We start from the raw sequence: 23,779 nt of genomic DNA on the forward strand, positions 1-23,779 counted from the left end.
TTGTCAGAAACAGGTTATCTGTTCTCAGAGTTTGCAGGTAGTTTGTATGGTAAGATATGTAATGCAAGGTGGGGTTGTGGGAAACCTAGCTTCATGTTATGGGTTTTGCATTCTCAGTCTGTTCTAGCAAATATATCTGATGCTCAACACAGCTTAAATTAAAGTTCACTGGTTCTTAGGTAAGAATAATTCATTTTACCCATAAATCTTACATATTTGCTATTACTGCTGGAGGGATCATTATACCTCTAATGCTCCTTGTTTCTACTTTGCAAGTGAGAGTAGATCCCCTAAAGAACTGGCTAAAGACCACACACAAACTTCCTTAGAAGGACATTATAACAAGGCCCAAGGCTCTAAAAGGTATCTTTAAAAAAATTAATCTCAGCTGCAAGTACCATATATATTATTATATTGTATTAATACTGTATATTTGGCTATCCCTGATAGCAGCAATCTCCAGAACATGCCCATCCAGAATGCTCTCTCTCTGCTAGGAAAGCCAGGCACAAGCTTGGCAATTCTGTTTACATGACTCTCAGGACCTGAATGCGGTTGCTTGTCTGAATGCAGTGAACCTAATGCAAACAGACCTTCCATTCAGCAAGCTGGTTAAATACATATGCTTCACTTCAGCCCGTAAGCCTGTTTTTAACTTAAACACATGCTTACCTGCTTTCTTGAAGGGGAGCAGGTTGCTGAATTGTGAACATGGGGAAGAAACCAAAATAGTCACTGGAGGAGTAAAATGGACTAGATTCTGGTCTCACACCCATATAAATCCCATGCTGCTCTGCACTGCCTAGAGATTCCTCACATCGACTGGCACATACACGTACTACCCCATTCCCTGGCCTCTGTGAATATAGGCATCCGACGTTACTTCCCTGAGCTGGCGTGCCCGTTTTCTCTGACTTTCGCAGCTGGCTCCTAGTGATAGTTGGCAAATCTCTTTTTTCCCCCCATGCTGAGATAATTGCATTGACTAGCACCTCCCTAACTCACTACCCTTGCCTGAAATTGCTCATTCACAGTCTTCCTTCAGACTGGGGCCGTCGAATAATTTTGTTTCTTGCACCGTTTAAATTGCCATTCTCCCTCATGTTGTCATCTTCCACATCACATACATTTTCTATAATTGCTTCTGTTACATGTAAAATGGCATAACAACTGCAGCAAGAGCAGTGGCTCCTTGGCTTGAGTTCTCATTGTCCTTCTCTGGATTGGTGAGTCATGTCTGAATGGTTTACATTTTCTGCTCAGAAAGGTCCCTCGGGTTTTATGGGTCAGTTTTGCTTGTGCTTTGCTTACAATAAAACCTTTATTTGTGTTTGTCATGCTGATTCTTGTACAGTAATTACCTTGAGGCTCTGATAACTAATCACTGAACTCCACTCCTGTGGTCTATGATTTCTGTGGCACCATAGTATGGAATTATAGAATAATGTGTGGTGGATTAGCTATTCTCCAATGGTAATGAGCCAGAAAAAAAGATATTTCATACTCAGCTCCCCTTCTATCTTCTCCCACCCTTTTTCAGTCACCCTACCTTTCATCAGAGCATAATTGGAGAAATGAAAACTGCATTCCCAGGAGGGGAATAATCCTCAACACTGAATGCAATGTACAGTACTAAGGAAGAACAACAACTATTTAAACAGGCAGAACAAGAGTGGGTAACTGGGAGGAGGCTATGATCAAGAGCTACCATGCTTAGATGTATGTGGATGAGTTAAAAGAAGTCTTATCTGACCAGAAAACATCTTCAGGTAAGGCCAACATATTTTAGCTATGTACATAGAGAAAAAAGTGTTTTGAGGATATATTTTTCAAATATTAATCATTTTAGGACTAAAAAAACACTTCTCACTTTCTGGTAACATATAGAAAAAACAGACAGCAAAGAGCCCAATAGTCCATTTGCCTCTGCGGACTGTCGTTACTCATCACTCTTAGAGGGATTTAGACATAGCTATAAGAGCGTAATTCTCTGCTCTTGGCAGTGATGGGGCATGGGGCAGTGGCAAGACTACAGGCAGTGGCAATAGCCAGCTGGCTGCTGCAGTGGCCATTATTTTTGTGCCCTGTTCCTAGGTCAATGCCTGGGGCTGCTGCCCTGGTTAATCACCCAGTCTTCCACCCCCTCCCCTTCCTCCAGTGCTTAGTTACACTACTGAATTTAAGGCTATTGGGGAGAAGATGCAGTTTTACATTTCATGGAAAACAGAATGCAAACATGGCTTTTCCGCGGGTTAATGTATTCCAGATCTAATGTTCAGATCAATAGTTCCGTTGAAAACAAAACCAGTTTCTAACTGGAGTTTACTGATTTAGGGTGCACTCTAGAAACACGTTTTCCTACATGACCTGTCCAGAACTGAGATAAAAGGCGATATTTTAAGGTCATTTTTAAGGTGATTAAACATTAAAGATGAAAACCACAATCAGCGTCTTTCAGCTCTGAGGCTGAATACATAATATCCACAATTTTGCCATACACAGTCACTGCTCTAATTTAATTCTGACTGCCTTGCCGACTGCTTTGGGGATAACCTGAGTAAAAAACACATTTTATAAAACTAAATAGACACATCTAAGTTAGATGGGGCATAAGTGATCATCTTTAAACAACCTAATAACAGGCCATGGAAAAATATCTCATGATACTTTATTATTGGATTAATAAAACAAGGTGAACATTTATGAATCATAATCTTAACTTTGAGCCATGGCAGAACAGAGCAAGAAATAAAATATAGATGTCTAAATAGCTTCAAAATTATAACATAATTCAAATTAATAAATTCAGATAACAATAATTACAATGATGACTACATATTATTTCAGTTACGGTCATGCCTAAGGGCCCCATTTGGGAAAAGGGCCCCATAGTGTATGAGATGTTGTTTACAACATAGGAAGATCAGGTGTCTACCCTGAAGAACCAATAATCTGATTAGAAAGAAGCACAGCAAATAAATATAACAGACAAAAGGAGGGAATAGGACAGAGAAAATGAGTAACAGCCAGCTCCAAGACTGTTGTTTCTTAGGTTAGCTGTATATGATACTTGATGGATTCTAGATCATCTGAATATTTTTGATTTTATAAAACCCCCCAAGTAATTCAGAATAAGGAGTATCTTTTTGTCCTAAGTTTGGCTAGACCTGGTAAAGCAGGGCCCTGGTCCATTCTGGGGACTACAGTCACATAAAGAATAACAGCAACAACGGCAATTCCCAGTGTCACTCGATCCAACTGTAATTGGCTGGCCGTTCTCTTGCTGATATTATAAGCTAAATGGGTTATATGGAGGGATTCATATACATGGAAAGTGGGTACAAGAGGGGGGTTTTGTCTGAAAGACAAAGGAGCCTTTCTAAAGTAGGAATGGAGAGACACTAACTAAAAGCTGAAATTGTTGGATGCTATAAGAGGAAAGTAGGGGTAGGAAGGAGGACTTGGCAGGAAGATGGTCAACAGAAGTCATGCTGGCATGGTTTTGGGCGATAAGAGGGCTGTCTCTGGGAAGACAGTGGAGCGAGAGAAGAAAAGTGGAGGAGGAGGAAAGATGCAGGTGGTGGTGGAGAAAGGAAGAGGAGAGGAATGGAGAGACTCAAGTCTTTACCAAGGACAAAGTCTTTGTTCATCAAATACACACCAAAGTCATAGGAAAGGAGATTTAATCAGAGGATAGACAATGTTATGTAGTAAGGGCAGTTTGGAGTAACGACGTGGGGAGATAATAGTGTGAAGCATAGGTGAATTATCACAGTAGGATGAAAGAAGAATTCACATAAAGATAACTTAGCTGCCACAAGCTTATCTTTGCACCAACAATTTGGTAGAGAGGTATGATGCAAAGATGTAAAGTCAATTCATACTTTTAAAACACTCTGAATGAATGCTTGCCAAAGTATAGCCTTTTTTTGCCAGTCTCAGTGAGATCTAGAAAATGAGCCAAATTTGAATCTTCTAAACCAAGGTGTTGTCTTTTTTAACAATTCCACTGCAATATTATCAATCAAAACACATAAGAAATACATGCTGTTCATGTTTGACAGCTATGATGAGGCTAGTTTTTTCAAAATGGTTCACACATAGGCTGAACAAGATGCAAATTGTCAGCTCAAAAAAGATTTTGTTTGAGAAAGTTGTGGGTGACTGGAAAAAGGAGACTTAGTTGGACCCTGAGCTTAGCCATAATGGGCACAGCCCAACTTACTATACCAGCAGTTCTAAACTGTTGAATCTCTCTGTACACATGTGGCTATTCCATTTCTGCCTAAAGGCTTCTTTGGGGTTTTGAACTTCACACAATCACTGATTTTTCTACTCATTTCTCTCATTGTAGGAGAAGGATCACAAAATAGATTTTGATATTTTTGCAGTGTCTCCAAAAGCCTGACACATCCAGTGTTATGACATGAAGATTTTACTTGAATTTCAAGCCCTAAGGTCCATTTGGAACCTCAAATCATTCTACAGGTTATTCCACCAAGATCACAAGGTTTTTGCTTCTCTAAATCTTTCCAACTATGAAGCCATTAATCGATGTGAACAGGAAGTGCCTGAGTACTTTAATTTTGCAAGTGATGTGCTGGATCAATGGTCTCAAGTAGAAAAGGTAGATTTTCTTTTCCCTTATAAATTAAATATTTGGGGGTGAGATCTTGGCCCCCAGTGAAATCAAGGGTAAAATTATCATTGGTTTTACTAAGGTGACAATTTTACCTTTATTGTACTTGACATTATAATAGGAACAAATGACAATTCACCTTTGTTTCCAAAGACACCTCATGTTCTTTCTCTCTTTATAGTGCTGGGGTTTACAAAAGCCTTTATGTGAATTATGAGAAGTCAAAAGGAAAATCAGTTGGACTTGTGATCCAAAGTCATTTAAGTACTTCACAATTGTTGTTAAGCACATGCTTAACTTTTAGCATGTGCTCAAGTCCCTTTGTATTCTGCAAAACCCTGATCCTAAGACCCCATGTCCAATTGTGGTTCCATAGAGTGTCTTCAGTGAACTGCGAGAGATGGTGGGGTAACAATCACATCATTAACTCCTGGTGGTGGTATGCAGGAAGGAAAGCGGCCCTCAAACCCAGCCCTGTGGTGGATAAATGGACAAGGAACTGAAGTAAGGTGGAGTTTTGAAGAGCTGGGATCCCTATCCAGAAAAGCAGCCAATGTGCTCACTGATCCATGTGGTCTGCAAAAGGGGGACAGAGTTATTCTGATTCTTCCTCGAATACCCGAATGGTGGCTGCTAAATGTGGCTTGTATGCGTACAGGTGAGAGATGTCATTCAGACCAGTGTAGGTATTATTAATGTTACCCTCTCTGTAAAAAGTTAGCTTACAATTAATTAGCTTTAGGATGGCCATTTGAATTCATAGCTTGAATACTTCAGCCTACCTTGCGGGGAGTACATTGTGAAGGACATACAAACTGGGATGTAATGACCTTTTTGTTCATTTTCTCTCTCTTCAGCATATGTGGAATTGAAAGTAAATATAATTTAACTTCTTTTACATTCACATTAGCTCCATTAAACAAAGTTGTGTCTTTATTTTATTGTTATATGTTATAATGTGCCCTTTTCTCATAGGATCTACCAAAAATGTAATGGTATCAGTACTCACAGGAAGTTAGAGGGACTATTTGCATAAGTAAAGGTCCCCCTGATCAGGCCATATATAATTCCTTTCCCACCACCCGGTGAAATAGTCTATTGCCTATGATGGCTTGTCTCCCTGAACAAACTAGTCTCTAAGGTGCCACCTTGCTCTTCTGCTTGACTTCAGACTAACACGGCTAACTACCTCCCACTTTCCCACCAGTAAGATGTAGCAATCTCTGTACTGAAATAATGTTAATGTTCAACAATTTAGGGGAAACCTATAGAAAAATTCAGAACTGGAAGTGAAAAATGCCTCATAACCTTGTAATTTTATCTTATCTCTAGGAATTATCTTTATTCCTGGGACAATTCAACTGACAGCAAAAGACATTTTCTACAGACTCCAGGCTTCTAAGGCTAAATGCATCATTACCAATGATGTGTTGGCACCTACAGTAGATACAATCGTGTCTAAGTGTCAGTTCCTGAAAACCAAGCTAATCGTATCTGAAAACAGCAGAGATGGGTGGCTGAACTTCAGTGAACTATTCAAGTAAGAACCTCCTGCCTAACTCATATTATTATAATCAAATCTGAAAACAAAGATTTTTTACTAAGATATATCAAGTAGACACACCTCTCCGTCTTAATAAATGATCTACAAATTTAACACACTTTTTGAAAGAAGGGTTTAAGCTCCTAAATCACTTAGGTGCTTTTGAAAATTTTACCTATCCCTAAAAACATTGAAATCTGAACTGATGTTATGTATGGCCAAGTTATACTTGTAGTTCCCTGAGCTACTGTAAGTCCTTCAAATAATTGCTCATCTAAATGTCAGGGAATGGAAAGATCAAGGAGGAAGGAACATTAGAATTTGCAGGGCACCTTGCAAAAACTGAAGCATTCCTTCAGTTGATCGGTTGAATCCTCTTTGGTGCTGGAATAATACTTGTGATGTTAGGACAGTAGATCTCGTTTGGTGCAACCTGAGCTGTACATATGATTCTGAGAGTGTAAGGAATCAGAATCAAGACTGTTGAATAATGCTGGTCATTTCTACGTTGTTTTTTTTAAGAGCTGCACCTGCTGTTCATGACTGTATCAAGACAAAAAGCCAAGATCCAATGACAGTCTTCTTCACCAGTGGCACTACAGGTTCTCCAAAAATGGCAGAACATTCACACAGCAGTTTGGGTCTGGGGTTTGCTCTCTGTGGAAGGTATGGCACTCGTCCCGACAGTGTTTCTGAAGCTCTGAAACATGAAAGAATTTTGCAGGACGTTACAACCACTGGTTCCTACTGCATTGGACATGTAATTGCTATGGAATCTGTAACTGGGTTATACCCATGAAACAAAGACCTAATTTTATGTCGTTCTTGATGTTGCATGTAGCACCTGCAAAATTGTACATGCCTATTAAAACAGGAGAAATGATTTTGATGAATGAGTCAAATAGTTTTAGCTTTGAACCATCATTGCTGTCAGGTACAAGGTGAGCAGAGAATTTTTGTTGGAACTGTTAAATTCTCATGCCAAGTTTACTAGACCCATAGTAAGCTAAAGCTGATATTTCTTACTCCCATGTGCATGGTCACTCATACTCGTCTCTTCTGCTTTCTACAGGTACTGGATGGATTTGTCTCCTTCAGACATTATATGGAATATGTCAGATACCGGCTGGGTGAAGGCAGCTCTGGGAAGTGTTTTTGCCCCATGGCTTCGCGGTACTTGTGTCTTTGTACATGCCATGCCACAGTTTGAGCCAAAAGTATTCTTGAATGTAAGAAAACAAAGCTTGAGATGTAGATTTACTTGTATTTCATACTATTTGCCAAGCCAACCACAAACCCTGTATTAGGAGCATACACTGAGCCTTAGTTTTATGGAATTAGCTGCTTTAGAATGACTTGACCACAAGGGACTTGTTCTTTGCATGACTTTTTGAGGCATTGAATTCAACCAGCTGCTTCCAATCACCTGGGATTTAATACCTTTCCTATAGTCTCCCTCTTCCTGAACTCCTCTGTTGAAATGATTAATTAGCTGGTTTAAATGTAAAGAAATATTTTAATTAAGATGCTGTGACCCTTACAAAATGTGCCTCAGTGTTGAAATACATTGAGGCAGAGAGATCAGCTTTCTCCCACAGGGGATGATATTCAAGCCTCATCTCACAGCCAGGTAAATCTTCTTGCAAAAGGTAAGATAAAAAATAGTCCTTCATGAACAGCTTGTAGCAATGGGGGGAGGAAAATAAGTTTCTGCTGATGTACAGTTTTTTTAGACCTTGTGCTCCTTTTAGTATATTAGTTGTTAGCATTTTTACACTATGTGCTTGACCTTGCAAGTATTGTCATAGTATACAGTGAGGAGCATGAGGGTTTTGAACCTCTGCGCAGGTATTAGCTATAGACACAAGGAAGGTTGAGAAAGCTAGGCATAGTTTGTCACCCTAAACCACAGTAAATATCTCACTTCCTAATTTCCTAGCATGCTGTGTAAAAGATGGATGGAGGATAGCCAGAGAAAAGGAAAAAATGAGAACATATGGGCTAAGCTAAGATCCTTATTTTGCTAATAAGAAAGTGAGCTATGTATTGCCTTTGTTCACTTTACTCCACCTATCAGGCAGAAATAAATTGGCAGCTGCAATCTAGTTAATATAGAATTGGGGTCAGCACACTCCTTGTCTGGCTCATCAGCACAGGCTTCCATATGGCTAACACTCAGCACCCCTTATGGCGCATCAAGCCCACAATCCATATAGGTGAGACAATTCCAGGTACTGCCACTAAAGCATTCACAAAGTGTCTAATAATGCATATAGGAGCAATAAAATACTATCTTCACCATAATGTTAGTCACTTGGAAACAATAAAGATAGACATTTAATCAATACAAAGTTATTGTGGCCTATCTCATCAAAAGCAGGCTCTAATTTTGGGTGCTTCCATTTTCAGATGCCCAACCTACAGTGAGATGCTGCCTGACTTCAGTGTTCAGTGAATGTCAAGACAGTGTCATTCAGGAGGGTTAATCCGCCCAGTAATTCAGTGGGCCAGATCCTGACCTCAGTTACACCACTTTGTAATCTGACATTACTACAACCTAGCAATTGCTCCACTTGTATACTAATGTAACCACGGGTAGAAACGGGCCAGTATCTGGGCATTACTGCGTTGCTGAAATGAAAATGTAGAGCTGTTCCAGTACTGGAAGGAATCTAGTCTTAATTTATTTGACCAACATTTGATTTTTCTTTCAATCTGTTAGACCCTGTGCACATATCCCATAACCACTCTCTGCAGCGCCCCCACCGCCTACCGCATGCTTGTGCAACAGGACCTCAGAAGGTACCGTTGGTTTGCTGACGATATTATTGGAACAACCCTGTATCATAAATTAAAACCATAGCAGTGGAAAATCTTATGCTGAAAACAGTGAACCCCTGACATGTCAATGGCATGTTTAGTTAATATTTAGTAATGTATACTATAATAAGGGACAAATTCCAGGCTGGTTACACCACTGCAGTTCGGAGTGAATTTTGCTGTGAAACATTAATAGGGACAGCAAATATAGAGGACAAAATTCTGCTCCCAGATTTGCATGCATGGCTCCCACTGACTTCTCTTAAAACAGATGTGATCTGAAGCTCTGATGAAGGAACCTGAACCAAAACTTTTGGTCAAGTGTCAGAAAGTAGAGTTTGCTTCTTTTTTTTTCCAGTTAGTTTCGCTGTTGCATATGCCTGCCCATCTGAATTCCAGCCTGGAAAGTGTTGAGACACAGCACAGATGGCAATTTTGTGGTATATCAGCATAAGCACAAACTGGAAGTACTAAAGACCCGAGTTCATTTTTACTAATGGTCAGTTGCACTTATGCTGGCAATGCAAAGGGCTCTTGAGATAATTGAGAAAGAGGCCCCCGCATTCTTGGGAGAAAGCCAAATCTTGCATGTTTTGCAGAACTGGATGACTGGCAGAGATCAGAAAAACCTCCAGCCTCTTAGGTGCATGCTTGGAGTCCTGTCCCTCCTAATTAATGGAACAGTATAAAAACCTGTGCATTCATCTCTTCACGCGCACTGGCCATTCGGAGTTATCTCCAAGAAGTACCTTCATGCTTTCATTTATAAATACTTTCCTTGGTAGGGATATACTAAAAGAACCTAAAAGCTAAATTCTGATGTATCCCCAGTCAAGCCTATGGGCCTGAGGTATATAATGCCCACTGACTTCACTGAGAGGTGCATACATATTACTGGAGAGCAGATTTGAGTCCAGCATACACTGAAGTTGAGGGGGTTACCGACAGCAATGAAGGGCAGTCTTTTTAACCTGCGATAATTCTTGGTAATTTTCTTTGTCTACTAAGTTACAAGTTCAAGAGCCTGAGGCACTGTTTGACTGGAGGGGAGCCACTCAACCCTGAAGTGTTTGCTCAGTGGAAGAGCCAGACAGGACTGGATATCTATGAAGGCTATGGACAGACAGAAGTAGTAGGTTAAGCTTAGTTCATATATGTTACAAACTTGAATGTTACCTTAAATCTGTGAAGAGATTTTAACTCCAAATTGTTCTCCCTGGTTTTTGCAGTAACCATGAAGATGTAAAAAGGCACCATCCAGAACAAACAGTCAATGACCTCATAAGGCTGCATTTTTTGCCCTTAAAATTACAGTGCAGCTTTTCATGGACCCTATATAAGCTCATAGGATTTCAGTTACAAATTGCCCTTCCTTCCTTGTTGAGCCAAACCTCCCAGTGAAATCAGGAGTCTGGGATAGCATAATACACAAGATTGAGTCTTTTGGCATTACAGTGGTGCACAAATGTGGGGAGGGATTGAACAAAGGCTTCAGAGAAGCTAGCTGGGTTGTTTGTTTGCTTGTTTGTAATAGGGAATAATATCTGCAAATCTCAAAGGAATGAAAGTTAAACCAGGTTCCATGGGAAGGCCAACAGCCCCATATGATGTCCAGGTATGTTGGTCACCTTTTCTGATAGACTGATGTTGCTCTAGACCAGTGGTTTTCAAACTATGTTCTGCAAAACCCTGTGGGGGTCAGTGCTAGGTCATCAAGGGGTCTGCAAAGAGACTGGGGTAAGGGTGGAGCAGGCCAGGAGGCGATGCAGTCTCATTGCCAGGCCAGGTTGCCTGGCTCCATGTCAGTCGCTAGCCTGGGATAGGGACTCTACAGCAGAACTGACATGAAAATGTCCCATGACTTTAGGAAGTTTGGAAAGCACTAGCCTAGACAGAGGTAAGATAAAGGAAGGCATCATAACGCAAATCTGGATATAGAGGGATGGTAGTCAGGATTGTGGGTTGGAGGCGGTGGTTGTTGTAATTGAGTCTTTATTTTAAGAAAAGGAAACATGATGCTCAATCAAACAAAATGTTTCGTCTCTTGTGGTAGATCATCGATGAAAGCTGCAATATTCTGCCTCCTGGTGAAGAAGGAGACATCGCCATCAAAATAGATTCAAAACAGCCGTTTTGTTTTTTCTCTCAATACATAGTAAGCAGCTAACAGAAATTTTCCAAAGGCTGGAATCAGCCTCAAGGCCTTGCCCTGGGTAGAACAGACCATGAGAAGCACCAAGGTGCTCCAGGAGCGCTTCCCTGCTCCCTTTTCATTCTGGGGTGGAACTGTCAGCAATTCGGCTCACAAAAGGTGTTTCTACACACAGAGATGCACTACCCAAGGTGGCTTTAATCTAGTCGTCTCGGGTGCTAGGGGCATGTACCACAGCAACATAGGACTGAAAAGGGCAGCTTAGGCTTCAGTGCAGGCTTATCACCAAGCACTTATCCAGGGTCTCAGCCCTGAAGCTTGTGCTGCTGCATCTTCATCACTGTTCACACCTAGTTCAAGGACATCACATCTGATTGCAGTGCAGACATACCCTGGATTTAAAACAGGGTACGGGTCACTGGTGCACAGAACAGCTTCAGCCAGACCTTGCCCTTCCCTGTTGTTTACAGAAAATAGTTTGTTAGCCCAGATCTTCCTTTCCCATAGCACCAGGAAACAGTTAGCCCAAACCAAACAATGCCAGGAGGCAACTCAAGCATGTAAGGACTAGTCAAAATCTAGATGCCTATCCACCGTAACGAGCAATACAAACACCTACCACCACCTGCAGCAAAAGGTTTGTGATGTTAGTTGTCAAGGGTCTGTGCTACAAACTTCTGCCAAGTTTGTGGATTGTTGTGCTCTGGGGTTTGGTGCCACGCCTATCAGTAAGAATGGAAATCCTTGTCCTGAGCTGAAGGTGTTCAACATCTATAGTGCCAAGGAAAATGCAGTCAGCACAGTCACAATCTAATCCATTTTTCTGTAATCTGCTGTCCTCTTTGGCAACTCTGAGCATGTGCTTTAAATACCATAATACATAAAACAAGAAATGGGTCTCTCCAGGTGACTGGTAATTGGCCAATCCACCCCTAAATTGCCTATTTAGATGCACCCCTTGCAGGGGGAAGCAGTGTAAAATACAGGGTTGTAGAAATGCCCTGGGCATAAAACTAGAAGTTAGGTTCTCTCCCTTGCTCTGCTACTTCTGTACGGCATTTCCATGCTGATTCACAGGATGAGCCAGGAAAAACTGCTACAACAGTGCGAGGAGATTTTTACATCACTGGGGACAGAGGGACTATGGATGAAGATGGATACTTGTGGTTTGTGGGAAGATCTGATGATGTCATCATTTCTGCTGGGTTTGTACCTTTAAGTTGAATTTATACAAATGTATGTAGTTCAAAAACAAGATAAAGCCCACGTATGTCATCCAGTAACCACCTCTCTTTGCTTTCTTAGCTACCGCATTGGACCATTTGAGATAGAAAGTGCACTGATAGAGCACCCAGCCGTGGTAGAATCAGCTGTTGTCAGCAGCCCAGATCCCATCCGAGGAGAGGTAATATTGCATTAAACAACTATTGTATATTACATTTGCCCCAGAAAATACTAAGGCGAGGCCTTGCTTATTTAGCCAAATTCCACTGGACTTCAGGAGGAGTTTCATCTACATGGCTGAGTCTTTAGACAGCTATCCAAACTACATTTACACCAGTCGTTAGGTTCAGCTGAGCATGGGATGGTGCCTAACTGTACTAACAAAAATGCTACAGCAAAAAGCTTCTCCTCTGTACTGGAGATGGGCAGAATAGCTTACTCTGATCACCCTATTATTCATTCACTACTACCAATCAACGCAAGGATGATAAACAGCAGCAGTTTGGTCGCACATATCTCAATAGTACACAAAACATTTCTGGATAGGAATATTGATGTACAGACAAATTCTGATGCAAGGTAATCCAGAATAACTCCATTGAATTTACAGGATTATGCAAGTCCACCTAGAGGTCAGGAGCTGGCCCTAAAAACTATCCCATAAATAGGGCCCAGACTACCTACTTAGAAACACACTGCACAAGATTATTTTAAAAACTGCAGACATTCACATTAAAAAATGGAATAATACATGCTAAGTAACAACACACAAGAGACTGGATAGCTCTTTTCTCCTGTCTGTTGCCCAAACCTGGGGACTAACTGAAAGTTTTGCGTTTATGATTCATATTAACTGTATTTTCTGGTTTGTTTTTATGCTAAATTAAATGTTGCGACGTCAATGGATTTTGTCTTCTAGGTGGTTAAAGCTTTTGTGGTCTTGTCTTCTTCCTTTACATTATGTAATCCAGAGAAATTGATTCAGGAGCTGCAAGATCACGTCAAGAAAGCTACTGCTCCATACAAGTATCCCAGAAAGGCAAGTAGCAAAGGATGAATTGAAAAGCCTTATTCTGACCAGGGCGGGATAGAGTCTACCAGAGTAGATTCAAATCAATAGCTTCCCCTGTATTTTTAAGTGACAAAAAGCCCCAAATAAGTGGTGTAAAATATACAAAATATGACAAACATGTTTCGTATTGCCCATAATATTTTTAAATATACTTGATGCCTGGGGAAATTACATGCATGTGAAATAATCAAAACATTTAAAGAGCTTAACAGACACAGGTGTGAAAGTAATTGCTGTTCCAAATTAAAAGTATAACAAGCATATTAAAAATCTGGTAATTTTTCCTTTTCCATATTTTCAATTAGATGGAATTTGTCAATCAGTTGCCAAAGACAATCACTGGGAAAATCAGAAGGAACGAACTAAGGAACAAAGAGTGGGGCCGGATATAACACCATTGGGCATCTTGGAAATAGATTAATTTTATTCCCATAGATAAGCTTCTTACTGTTATTTGCTATGGATACTATACACACCATGATAGTATTTAAAATGTATCCGTCAGACAGTGAATAGTTGATATTCTAAGACTGCTCACAGCTGTCTGCAGTAAGTTAAAAAAAAACAAAAGTCTTTAAAATCCTTGTGTTCTTGCTTTACAAGCTAGGCCTATTCAGGAAATCAATATGTAAAAATGACCTCAATATGTAAAAATGACCCACCTTGTGGCTTTCAGAATCATTTTAGCTAATAAAAGGAAATGGCTATTGCTTTCTATGCCTCAACCTAACCAGGCCATTCTCTTCCTTCCTGTGCAAACACAAATTGTTTTAGATTTTCCAATCAATCACAGCTGTGCAAATCAACTTGTGTCAGGCGGCTTCCATAGCTCTCACCAAGGACCTAATTTAACCTGCAGAACTTTTGTTATTGATGATGAACACAAAGGGAAAAAAAACAGAATGCCCCTTAAATTGCACACTGGAAGCGCGTGCTTAGCACTCAGCATGGTGGGGAAAAGGCCACCTCACCTTTACACAACCCAAACATGTTTGGTGAAGTGCCCACTGGGAACGTAACTACTGCAGCAAAAACAGGATTTGTCCTTTTCCGGAAGAGGCAGTAAGACTATTGTCCATTTCCACCACAGTAGGGACAGCCTTTTAGTCTTCTGAGGTCCAATACTTTAGTTTACTAGTGTGTCACATTTAATGCATCTTTTTAAGTAATAAAGCTCAAACAGATCTGCCTATTTTCAAATTTTGCCAGACGGACCCTGATTTGGGCATGGATATGCAAGTGTAACTAATCATCATTAACAGAAGTAGGCATCTTAGGAAGTGCTCATTTTGAGTAGTCATGGCACTTTTGAAAACTGAAAGAATACAATAATCTTTAAGAAAAAAGCGTAGGTGGCTATAACTTTAAGAGACAAGCTGGGTCTGTATATGAATATTTCATTGTTCTCCCCCCACCCCATAGATCATTGGTATAAATATAACTAGATGTGAACACACCAATTAGGCAGTTTCAGACCTGGTTTTCTTACCAATCTCTATGCTACCAATAAACATCGTAAGTGGTACTTGTTTCCAGTCCTTTTTTATAACTTTCCTCTGGAAAGGGATGACTTTGACCACCATTTTGAGAACTATGAATCAGAACGTGCGCTAAACCACCAGCTATAATGTAGTCAAGTTTCAAAAGAAAGATATCGAGAAAGGCAATAAAACAGGGTTTTAATAAATGAGGGGAGGAATAAAAGGACAGGAACAGGGAAGGAGTCTCTTTTTTTAATTTCCAAACATCCGTAACTGTTTTAAGAACACAGGGAAATATAAAACAAAACCCATTTTGAGACTTCACCATGTCCTTTCCACTGAATGAAGACCAAGCAGTGCTATCTTGGGACAAGCCATTTTCTGTTAGTGACCCAGAGGCTGTTTCGGCTGTTGATACATTATGAGAAGCTAAAGCTGCACTATATCGGTTTACTTAAATCAGCCTGGATTTCTGCAAACCTAGTGTAACAAACTGCCAAGCCTATAGGAAGAGGTAAAACCCATGGACAGATGTTAGTTTCAATCTGAAACAAAATTAATTCTGTAAAGCCAAAACTATACAAATAGGTAAACTGATCCTTTCTCTGTTATATGGTGTACACCACAAAGAACTTATTTTACAACCTACAGTTTCTGACGGGGTTCAAACTCAAACCTGTAGCGCAGCTAATAAAAAATAAAACCAACAAACTGAGACTATTAAAGAAAAACAACAGGAATTGCATATCTTGAATAAAAGCAGAAGTAGGCTCTTTTTAAGTTACTTGCTGGGTCCTGATTCAATAGATATGTACAATATGTGGTTTTATCCAGGAACTCTAATGTGTACATTACTGTTTGAGACATACCATGGGATTTTTGGTAAAAATCCCATGCAACAGCCCTATTAGGCATGTTTGTCCTAGGAAGTTTAAGCATTTTTTTCTAGGTTTGGTCACAACACTGAACTACTTTGACATACTAAGTTCTCTCATCTGCCTGTTTTCATTCCTTATCCAACATGCAAAATGGGTGTGCTTAGTCCCATTCTCTATTTTACAAGACAATGAGGGCTTACATGCTATGAAAAGTCCAGAGATGCCAAAACTAAGTCACTACATTTTCATTTATATTCTTTATAACAAGCCATCTTTTTTTCCAAAACTCTCAATCCCACCCATACCTAGTGCTTCTTAGCAAGGTCAATTCCATATTGCCTTGTATCCTACGTACTTTTACCTATGGGAAGTTGGCAGTAAGTGTTATCAGATCAGATTAGGAATGTTTTACATACGCTTTGCATAGGTGTGCAATCATACAAGGTGCAAAGCAGAGGCAAACCAGGCCGAGAGACTGAGTAAAAAATAGTACCACACTCCTGGATACTGGACATGTTGAAACACAAAGGTCCACTAGTGACTACACAATAGTGTATGAAAAATCAACTCATACTACCCATTGACTTTAAAAACTAAACTCCAAATAAAATTAAAAAAAATCCCATAGCTTCTCTTTAAAAGGCCATTTTAGAACTCAAAGCCAGTCTCTTACAGGTGTCCTTCCTTCCTGTGACATTTCCTACACCTGCTGAAGGTCATGCTCATTGCGCTTACTCTCTTCTTCACTTTGAAGTCTGTCTCCTGATTTCAATTCATTCGAGTCCTCAGCTGATTTTATTTCTTTTGAGCTCTCCTCTTCTGTGACACTTGACAGGTTTTGCTGCCCCTCCTCCTTGTTGGTCTTCACCACCTCTTGCAGGTTGTATTTTCTGAACAGAACATAGTCTTTCACCACACTCAAGCAACAGACATTTTTTATTATTTCTACCACAATGGTATTCTCTGGGTTATTAAGATCCACTTTGTTTTCTGGATTTAGGCTGCCCACTATTCCTGCAAGATAGGAGAAAAAGGGAATGTTGTTTTTTTTTCTACTGTTAGAAGCTCCAATGTATGCGAGGACTTTTAGGGCAATTTTAATTCTGCCTGATAAAAATCAAATAGGGAAGCAGTACATCTCCTTTCTAATAATTACCCACTTAATGAAAACCCTGCTTTGTAACGACAGAACAAGAATCAGTTATGCAGAGGGTGTTTCTGCAAAGAGATTTGAAATGCAAGTATTTGAGTGCTAACATTTCAGAAGACCAACTACACCACAAAGGATAAGTAAAAAGATGACCTTATTCATACTTTGGGCAGCTGCAGTCAAGAATTTTCAGTCGACATGACTGCTTAAAATACCAGAAAAATATTAGGGCTCTTTGATTATACCCTCCCTAGTAAGGAAGAAACTACTATACTGCAACACTATAGCTCTGAATTCATTTGATAGTTCTCCCCTTAAGTCACAATCAGAGGAAACAGGGATTAGGGATCTCTGGAATTCACGCTAGATGTGCATAGTGCAGCCACTTCTTTAATACTGGAGTTTTCCCCCACGCAAACCACTGCCACTGACTAGCAGAGAGACCCTGTCTGAAACCACAACTACGGTTTTCATCTCCTGACCGTCAGGTGCGGATGGTGAGCAACAGGACCCCTCCACCAATCAGTGGCAGGGAGGAAAACGGGCAGGCAAGCAGAGGAAACCCCAAGATTAAAGAAGCTGCTGCACCACATATTTCTGGCATGAATTCCTGAGATCCCCAACAATGATACAAGATCTTCAGTATTCAAAAAAAGAATTTTCAAAAAACCTGCAAAGTTTACAGAAATGGTACATTCACTACCTTATTGGACTGTGTTGTTTTTGTCATGTTACGATGAGGTGGTTTGATACGGAGATGAACTGTTGAAGGAGTGTAAGGGTGTGGACACAAGACAGCTTGGAGACCCTTTCAAAGGGGCACGTTTAAAAAAGGAAGCATCTGATAGCTCTAACTGTTGTGTGTGAACAGGCTGAGAATGATTCAAATGCAGCAACTCTTTTAAAGCCGTACAAACATTCCTGTGTCCACACCCTTAGCATCAAGTTATGTTCATAACACTTAAGAAAAAACTGGAAGGAAAGACTTTGAATAATGCAATGGGCTTGAAAAAGGCCTTCCTTCCTTTAAAACAAAACCCTTATGCCTAGTTGTCCTGCTGGAATGATTTGGCCTGTGTAGCTTGCACACGTGCTTATAAGCCTGTTATGTGAAAGAAATACCTACCTGCCAGTTCTTTGATTACTTCTTCCCTACTCATATGACTATTATTACGAGCTTTGTACACAATCTGAAAAGTCCCTTTATTAGGGGCTTTAAACCAAGGCTCAAAAAAGGTCTCCGTGTATTTTTTCATATCCTCCAAAAAAGCCTTGCAGGTTCCAGAAATGGGCAGCATGCGCAGAATAACTCTTGTTTTCTTCTTTTTAGTAGTGTGCATGTCTTTTAATATATGATGCACCAGCTTCTCAGGCTCTACAAGGAAAGACAAGCAAGTATAAGAAGCAAATAGGTATTTCCTTTAGGAAAGAGAAATACAGCATTAAATCTTGCTAAGTACAAAGATGTCTGTAGGATGGAGTTTATTTTTATACATCTAGTAAACTCTGAAGAGCTTTCCAAAAGGGAATGAGCTTTTTCCATAGTTATATACGAGTACCCAGCATCCCCACTAAATGCAGCACTGGGAGCCTGTTTCTACAGGCCCTTATTCAGGGAAGAGGAGTTCTGCCCAATTAAGGACCAAAAGATCAGATCTTTGTTCTTGTGGGTAGAACTGTTAGTGTACAGATATTTTTTCTAGTTCACATTTAACAATCAGGCTGGGAGACCTGGAAAAAGGGTTATACCTTTGGTTTTATGTCTGCCTGTACATGACTCTTTCCAATGTCCTTACATTAAGCAAGATGCAATTGTCTTTTTGTATGAAGAGGGTTCAGGTTATTTTGCACTAGAGGTCACTAGAGGGTCTAGGAGGAAGCACGCAAGACAGAGGAAAGATGTATATACATTCTGCATACTCCTCTTCTTTGAGAAGTCACTCTCCATATCTTATTGTTAAGTAAGTCTAGAGTGCCTATAGAGTTATATGGTACTTATTTCACTACAAACCTATGCCCAGGGTCCTAATAAAGACCACGTTGTTAGCTCCACTCTCTACTGACTGGAATCGTCTCAGCTTCTGTTCTGTTGAAGTACGAATCTGATCGATTTCTTTCTTTAAGGCAGCTTCAACATCATCCTCTTCACTTCCTGACAGCTTGTCATCTTGATCTGAGAACTGTTTGAATAAGAGAAAGCATCTTAAATTCAGTGCCATTAAATTGTTAAGAAATCACATCTACTGCTCAGTAAATAAAGGTCACAGCAACAATTAAGAAGCAAGTCCTGAAAAAGCAAGCTGAGCAGTGATGCACAGGAAGGTAGTTGAAATAAGCAGTCCATGGCATCATTTGAGAAGAAAGCACTATAGGCATCAAGGCAAAGACGTGACATTTTTTCTGTGGAAATTAGCATGTATGCAATGACACAAGTTGGTCCAAGTGGCACATGTTGCATTTTATTTAAACAAAGGAGCAATGAATTATCAAATATGCAATGCACACAGGTATGATTAAGAGGAGAGACTTTCACCAGTGTTAATGTACAAAATGGAAGGAGGGCAGAACTTTCAAACCCCAGAACAGCCAAGAGAGCAGGGAGCCCATTATGAAGAATTACTGAACCCAACTGAAGGCAACAACTGTTTAAAAATACTGTAAAAAACCAGTAGAAAGGGCTTTTCCAGGGGTAGTTTAGCATGCAAGCAGTTATTTAGATAGTCTATTCAATGATCTCACCCTACAATATTAGCAAACTTTTTCTGGCATGCCCCACCATGCCCTGGTTGCTTAAAATAGATCTTTTAGGCTGGAAAGATGCCTGAATTATCTATAGCTAGAGATGCAGGTAGCTATGTTAGTCCACAGTCAAGCAGAAGGCAGGGTAGATTTGTACCTTACAGACTAACCAAAGTAGATAAGACAGTTGAAGCTCACTACATCAGATGAAGCAAGTACTATATATAGTCTGTTGGGAGCAGGAGGAAGAAGGGATGACAAGTCAGACACCAGATCCTGCTTCTGGAAGGTAAGTGAGCTTGGTCTGTCTGTGTGTGAGGTTTGGTAAACATTTGGCTGGTTTTTTTTAGGCCCTGAGCAGTTTGCGAGTGCTGCTAGCTGAGTGATTGCTGCCCCTGTCTGACAAAAGCCATAACAATGGGGTGGAGCCAGTCCAGGCCTGCCAGAGCATAAAAGGAAACCAGAGCCCAAGACAGGTAAAGCAAACAAGGCAGTTTGCAGCCCCCATCTTTGAAGGGGGAGCCTTTAAGGTAAGTTCTTTCTTAAATTAAGAGTAATTAACCTAGATATATAATGGAAGTAGCTGAAACACAGCAGTTAGATCAATATTTAAATCTTTCTTTAATTAGCGGATGTAATTAGGGTAAGGCTAAACAGGAAGTCAATCCATAAGTTGAAAGTTTCTAGTGAAAGGGAACCAATAAATCAAAACCATCTTAAGAGGAAACTGAGGTTTTAACACTTTAAAAAAAAATCTACAGATAGAAGCACAAGCAGCAGGGTGGGGACTACCCAGTTAACTGCACTGAGTGCAGCATGTATGGTTATTACCTGCCCTAGGGGCAGGTTTTGTATGTGTTGACCTGCTTCAAGGAATGCCTGGCTCAGAGAGCAAGTATGTTCTCTCAGGGTTTGGGGGGGTAGAAGTGGTGCAGCTATAGGAGGTACAGAGGTTCATAGATGAGGCTTTTAGGGACACTGTAGAGCAGCCCCACAAGGCTGAGGAGGATGAGAGCCTTGGGATGGAGGGCATCAAGTTGGGAAGGAGAGAAACTATTAAGGATGCACCAATAAAGATTTTTTGGGCTAATACTGATGGCCCATTATTAACAAGCCATATTAGCCAATACTAATCCGACTGCCAATATGCAGCCTGGCAGTTTGGATAGCAGCGTCTGGCTGTAAACTGGGGGAAGGGAGGGTGGTCAGCAGATTGAGGACTCCACAGTGAGGGAGAGAGTGGGGCAAGCGCTTCCCAGCCAGGGAGGGTCGGGCTATGGGATGGAGCCACAAGCAGCTCGTCTGGGGAGCATGGAAGTCATGGGGGGCATGTGCCCCTAGAATCTGCATGCAGGGCGAGGGCAGGCTGTGGACGGAGGCGGTGCCAGGCTCTTCCCCAAGGAAGCACTGGACTGGGGCTGTGCCAAGGCCCTCGGGCAGCAGCGGCACTGGGAGGGGAGCTTTGAGGAATCTACAGCAAATTTTTGGGTGGCTATATTTTTGGGTGCCCCAGTGCTGCTACCAATTGCCCCAAGCAAAGCTCCGGCCCAGCCCCCTCCACCAGGAAGAGCCTGGAACTGCCCCTGGCTCACAGCGGCAGCCCACCCACCTCTGCCCCGCACACAAATCCAGGGAGCACGTGCCCTCCATGCCTCCCCAAGGGTGCACACAGCAGCATGAGCTGCCCCCTGCCCCTCCATGAGCTGCCTGCAGCTCCCATACCCCACTCTGCCCCTCCCAACAGACTTACCTGCCACACACTACTTTCCAAGCTGCCAGGCTGCACTCCTGGCCCCAGGCATGCTGCAGCTGTGCCCACACATGCACTTATCGGTGACATTATCAGCCACATCAGCCAAAAAAAAAAGCTGACTGCCGATAATGTCAATTTTTCAATCTGACACAGACAGAGAGAGGTATTGGTGCACCTCTAGAAACTACCCCTTTGATGGGACCCCCTTCCAGCCAATGTTACTGCATCCTCCTGTGCCAAGGATACTCCTCCAAGGGAGGGAGCTCCACAGGATAGGAGGAGGCAATTGACTGTAGCGCGCGATTCAATTATTAGGCACACGGACAGCTGGGTCCGTGACATCTGAGAGACCTTGCACCTAGGCACAGAAGTAGCAGTCCTCATGGGATGTGTTTTTAAGTTGCTGGGGAGGAGCCAGTGGTCGCAGTCCAGTGGGTACCAAGGATATGGCTATGGGTAGCACGCAGGTCCCAAAAACTAAATTTAGGCTGCTACTAGGACCTTTACGGCAGCAGTTACATTAACACTGGAGAAAGTGAACCTCTGAAATGCTTCCCACGCCCCGCTCAGGGCCGGGGAGCCGGGCAGGGCTCGTCCCAACGCGGCGGAGGCGAGGTGCAGCTATGGCGGGACCCAGTAGGTGGCAGCTCTGATGGGCCGACCGTGCGTCTGGTGTGGTCAGTGCAGAAGGTGCAACCTCCAGCACCGCGCTCAAGCCCTAAGGCGCCGATTCTCGGCCCGGGGCCCCTAGGGCTCTGAAGGGGCGGCACGAAACGCGAGGAGGGGGGGCCGGGCGGGCTCCGGCTTCAAGCGCGGGGAGAGGGAGGGGAGGAGGAGCCGGGCCGCACTGCCCGGGGCACGCACCTTCTCGGGCCCGTACAGCTGCTCGCCGTACTCGCCCAGCAGGCTGTAGGCCTCCCCCACGCACTTGCGCTCGTTCATGTTGCACGTGATGAGGATGCCCTGCATGCCCGGCTCCAGCTGCCGCGGCGCCCCGGCGCGGCCCCGCTTCACCGCCGGGCCCTGCACGTACTGCGCCTTGTGCCGCCGCTTCCTATCCGGGGCCGCCATGGTGCCCCCGCCAGCCCTGCCACGTGCTGCCGCGGCGCGGCGCGATGACGCTGCAGCGGCGGGACTGCGCTGGGTCCTAGCGCCCGAGGAGACGCGCGCTGCGGCCGCAGAAGCACGTCTACACCAGAGCCGCTCAGTTGCGTCACAAGCTCCGCCCACATCGCGCGGGGCAACCTGAGGCGCTGCCGCCTAACGCGGCTCTTGCAGCTGTCGCAGCCCGCTGCTTTTAACAGCGCCCGCCCTCTCGCGGTGCAGAGCCTCTCCCAGACGCGCCCTGCCCTGCCCTGCCCTGCCTTCCTCCGGCACCTCCGAGGCTCGTGTGTCGCCCCCTCTGCCTAACACCGCAGGGATCTGAAGAACTCGTGACATTCCCCCTCAGCCTTCTCTTGTCCAGACTGTGTAATGCCAGCTCTTCCCGCCTTGCCCTGTAAGTCGTGTTTCCTGCCCCTCTCACTATTTCCCTCCCCGTTTGCTGAAGTCCGGTTTAGCGCCATCGTTCAGAAAGAGCAGGGCCCGAAGCTGGGCGCGGTCCTCCAGGCGAGGCCTCGTGGTGCCAACTAGAGCAGAAGAATCGCTCCGCTCGCCTTGCAAGTGCCACTGCTGTCAGTGCAGCCGGGTCTGCCTTCGCGCAGCCTGGTCCGCTGCTGCCTTTTTTGCAACAAGAGTGCGCTGTTGGCTCATACTTGCCATACGGGCCCGTACGGGGACAGTGATTTGATTTGGTGATTCGAATTACTGTCCAGATTCGATTTGGCCGAATCTGACTCGGAGATGGGCCTGAATCGGCCAGGCCCAGCCCCTGCCTGCTCTCCCAGCCGGGTATTGAATGCCCCAGCTCCCGGCACTTGCTGGGGGGGGAAAAAGCCCTGACTCAGCAGCAGCTGCTGGGTGGGGGGGCAATCCCTGCTACCCCTCACTGCCCCACACTGCATGGGGGGCTCTCCACAAGCCCCAGGACTCCCCCTCTCACTCCCCCAGCCCCCCCACGGGTGCCCCTTCTGTGCCAGCTCCGGCCCTTTAAGAAGAAAAAAACAGAAAAAAACCCGGGCCTCACTGCTCCTGCCGGTGGGAGGTGATCCCTGCTGCCCCCCGTAGCCCCACGCAGCCCCACGCCACATGAGGGGCTCTGCATGAGCCCCCAAAGCCCAGATGCTGCTGCAGGAGTGGTGAGTTCAGGGGGTTTTCTTGGCTTTTTTTTCTTAAAGGGCCGGAGCTGGACTGGGCGGGGCAGCCATGGCGGGGCTAGGGGAGTGAGGG

General features: G+C 43.1%; 3 protein-coding genes across 10 annotated transcripts in view; 2 read left to right on the forward strand and 1 right to left on the reverse strand.

Annotated features, from left to right (window-relative positions):
- Positions 1 to 1,541: 1,541 nt before the first annotated feature.
- LOC102564624 (acyl-coenzyme A synthetase ACSM4, mitochondrial) lies at positions 1,542 to 15,014 on the forward strand. Its single transcript, XM_006273690.4, has 14 exons — positions 1,542 to 1,769; positions 4,355 to 4,627; positions 5,087 to 5,297; positions 5,972 to 6,179; positions 6,705 to 6,848; positions 7,255 to 7,411; positions 8,905 to 8,984; positions 10,011 to 10,134; positions 10,537 to 10,617; positions 11,056 to 11,157; positions 12,232 to 12,359; positions 12,460 to 12,559; positions 13,298 to 13,417; positions 13,756 to 15,014. The coding sequence occupies exons 2-14, from the start codon at positions 4,427 to 4,429 to the stop codon at positions 13,840 to 13,842; spliced, it is 1,743 nt and encodes a 580-aa protein (XP_006273752.2). The 5' UTR covers positions 1,542 to 1,769; positions 4,355 to 4,426; the 3' UTR covers positions 13,843 to 15,014.
- Positions 15,015 to 15,112: 98 nt separating this feature from the next.
- On the reverse strand, positions 15,113 to 22,566 carry THUMPD1 (THUMP domain containing 1). Its single transcript, XM_059716249.1, has 4 exons — positions 22,316 to 22,566; positions 18,971 to 19,139; positions 18,086 to 18,334; positions 15,113 to 16,823 (listed from the first exon to the last, which is right to left on the reverse strand). Exons 1-4 carry the CDS (start codon positions 22,520 to 22,522, stop codon positions 16,510 to 16,512), a joined length of 939 nt encoding a protein of 312 aa, XP_059572232.1. The 5' UTR covers positions 22,523 to 22,566; the 3' UTR covers positions 15,113 to 16,509.
- Positions 20,183 to 23,779, forward strand: part of LOC102564227 (acyl-CoA synthetase medium chain family member 3) — a 38,463-nt gene continuing 34,866 nt past the window's right edge. For 4 of the 8 annotated variants that reach the window (XM_059716240.1, XM_059716248.1, XM_059716239.1 and 1 more), the window contains exon 1: positions 23,561 to 23,688. The gene's annotated coding sequence lies outside the window, so the exon portion shown is untranslated. Of the gene's footprint in view, positions 20,229 to 22,628; positions 22,950 to 23,560; positions 23,689 to 23,779 lie in introns of those variants that run through there. The other 4 variants (XM_059716241.1, XM_059716246.1, XM_059716247.1 and 1 more) reach the window with 3 other exon arrangements.

The sequence above is a fragment of the Alligator mississippiensis genome, chromosome 13 (assembly GCF_030867095.1).
Source record: "Alligator mississippiensis isolate rAllMis1 chromosome 13, rAllMis1, whole genome shotgun sequence".
Lineage (NCBI taxonomy): Eukaryota > Metazoa > Chordata > Crocodylia > Alligatoridae > Alligator > Alligator mississippiensis.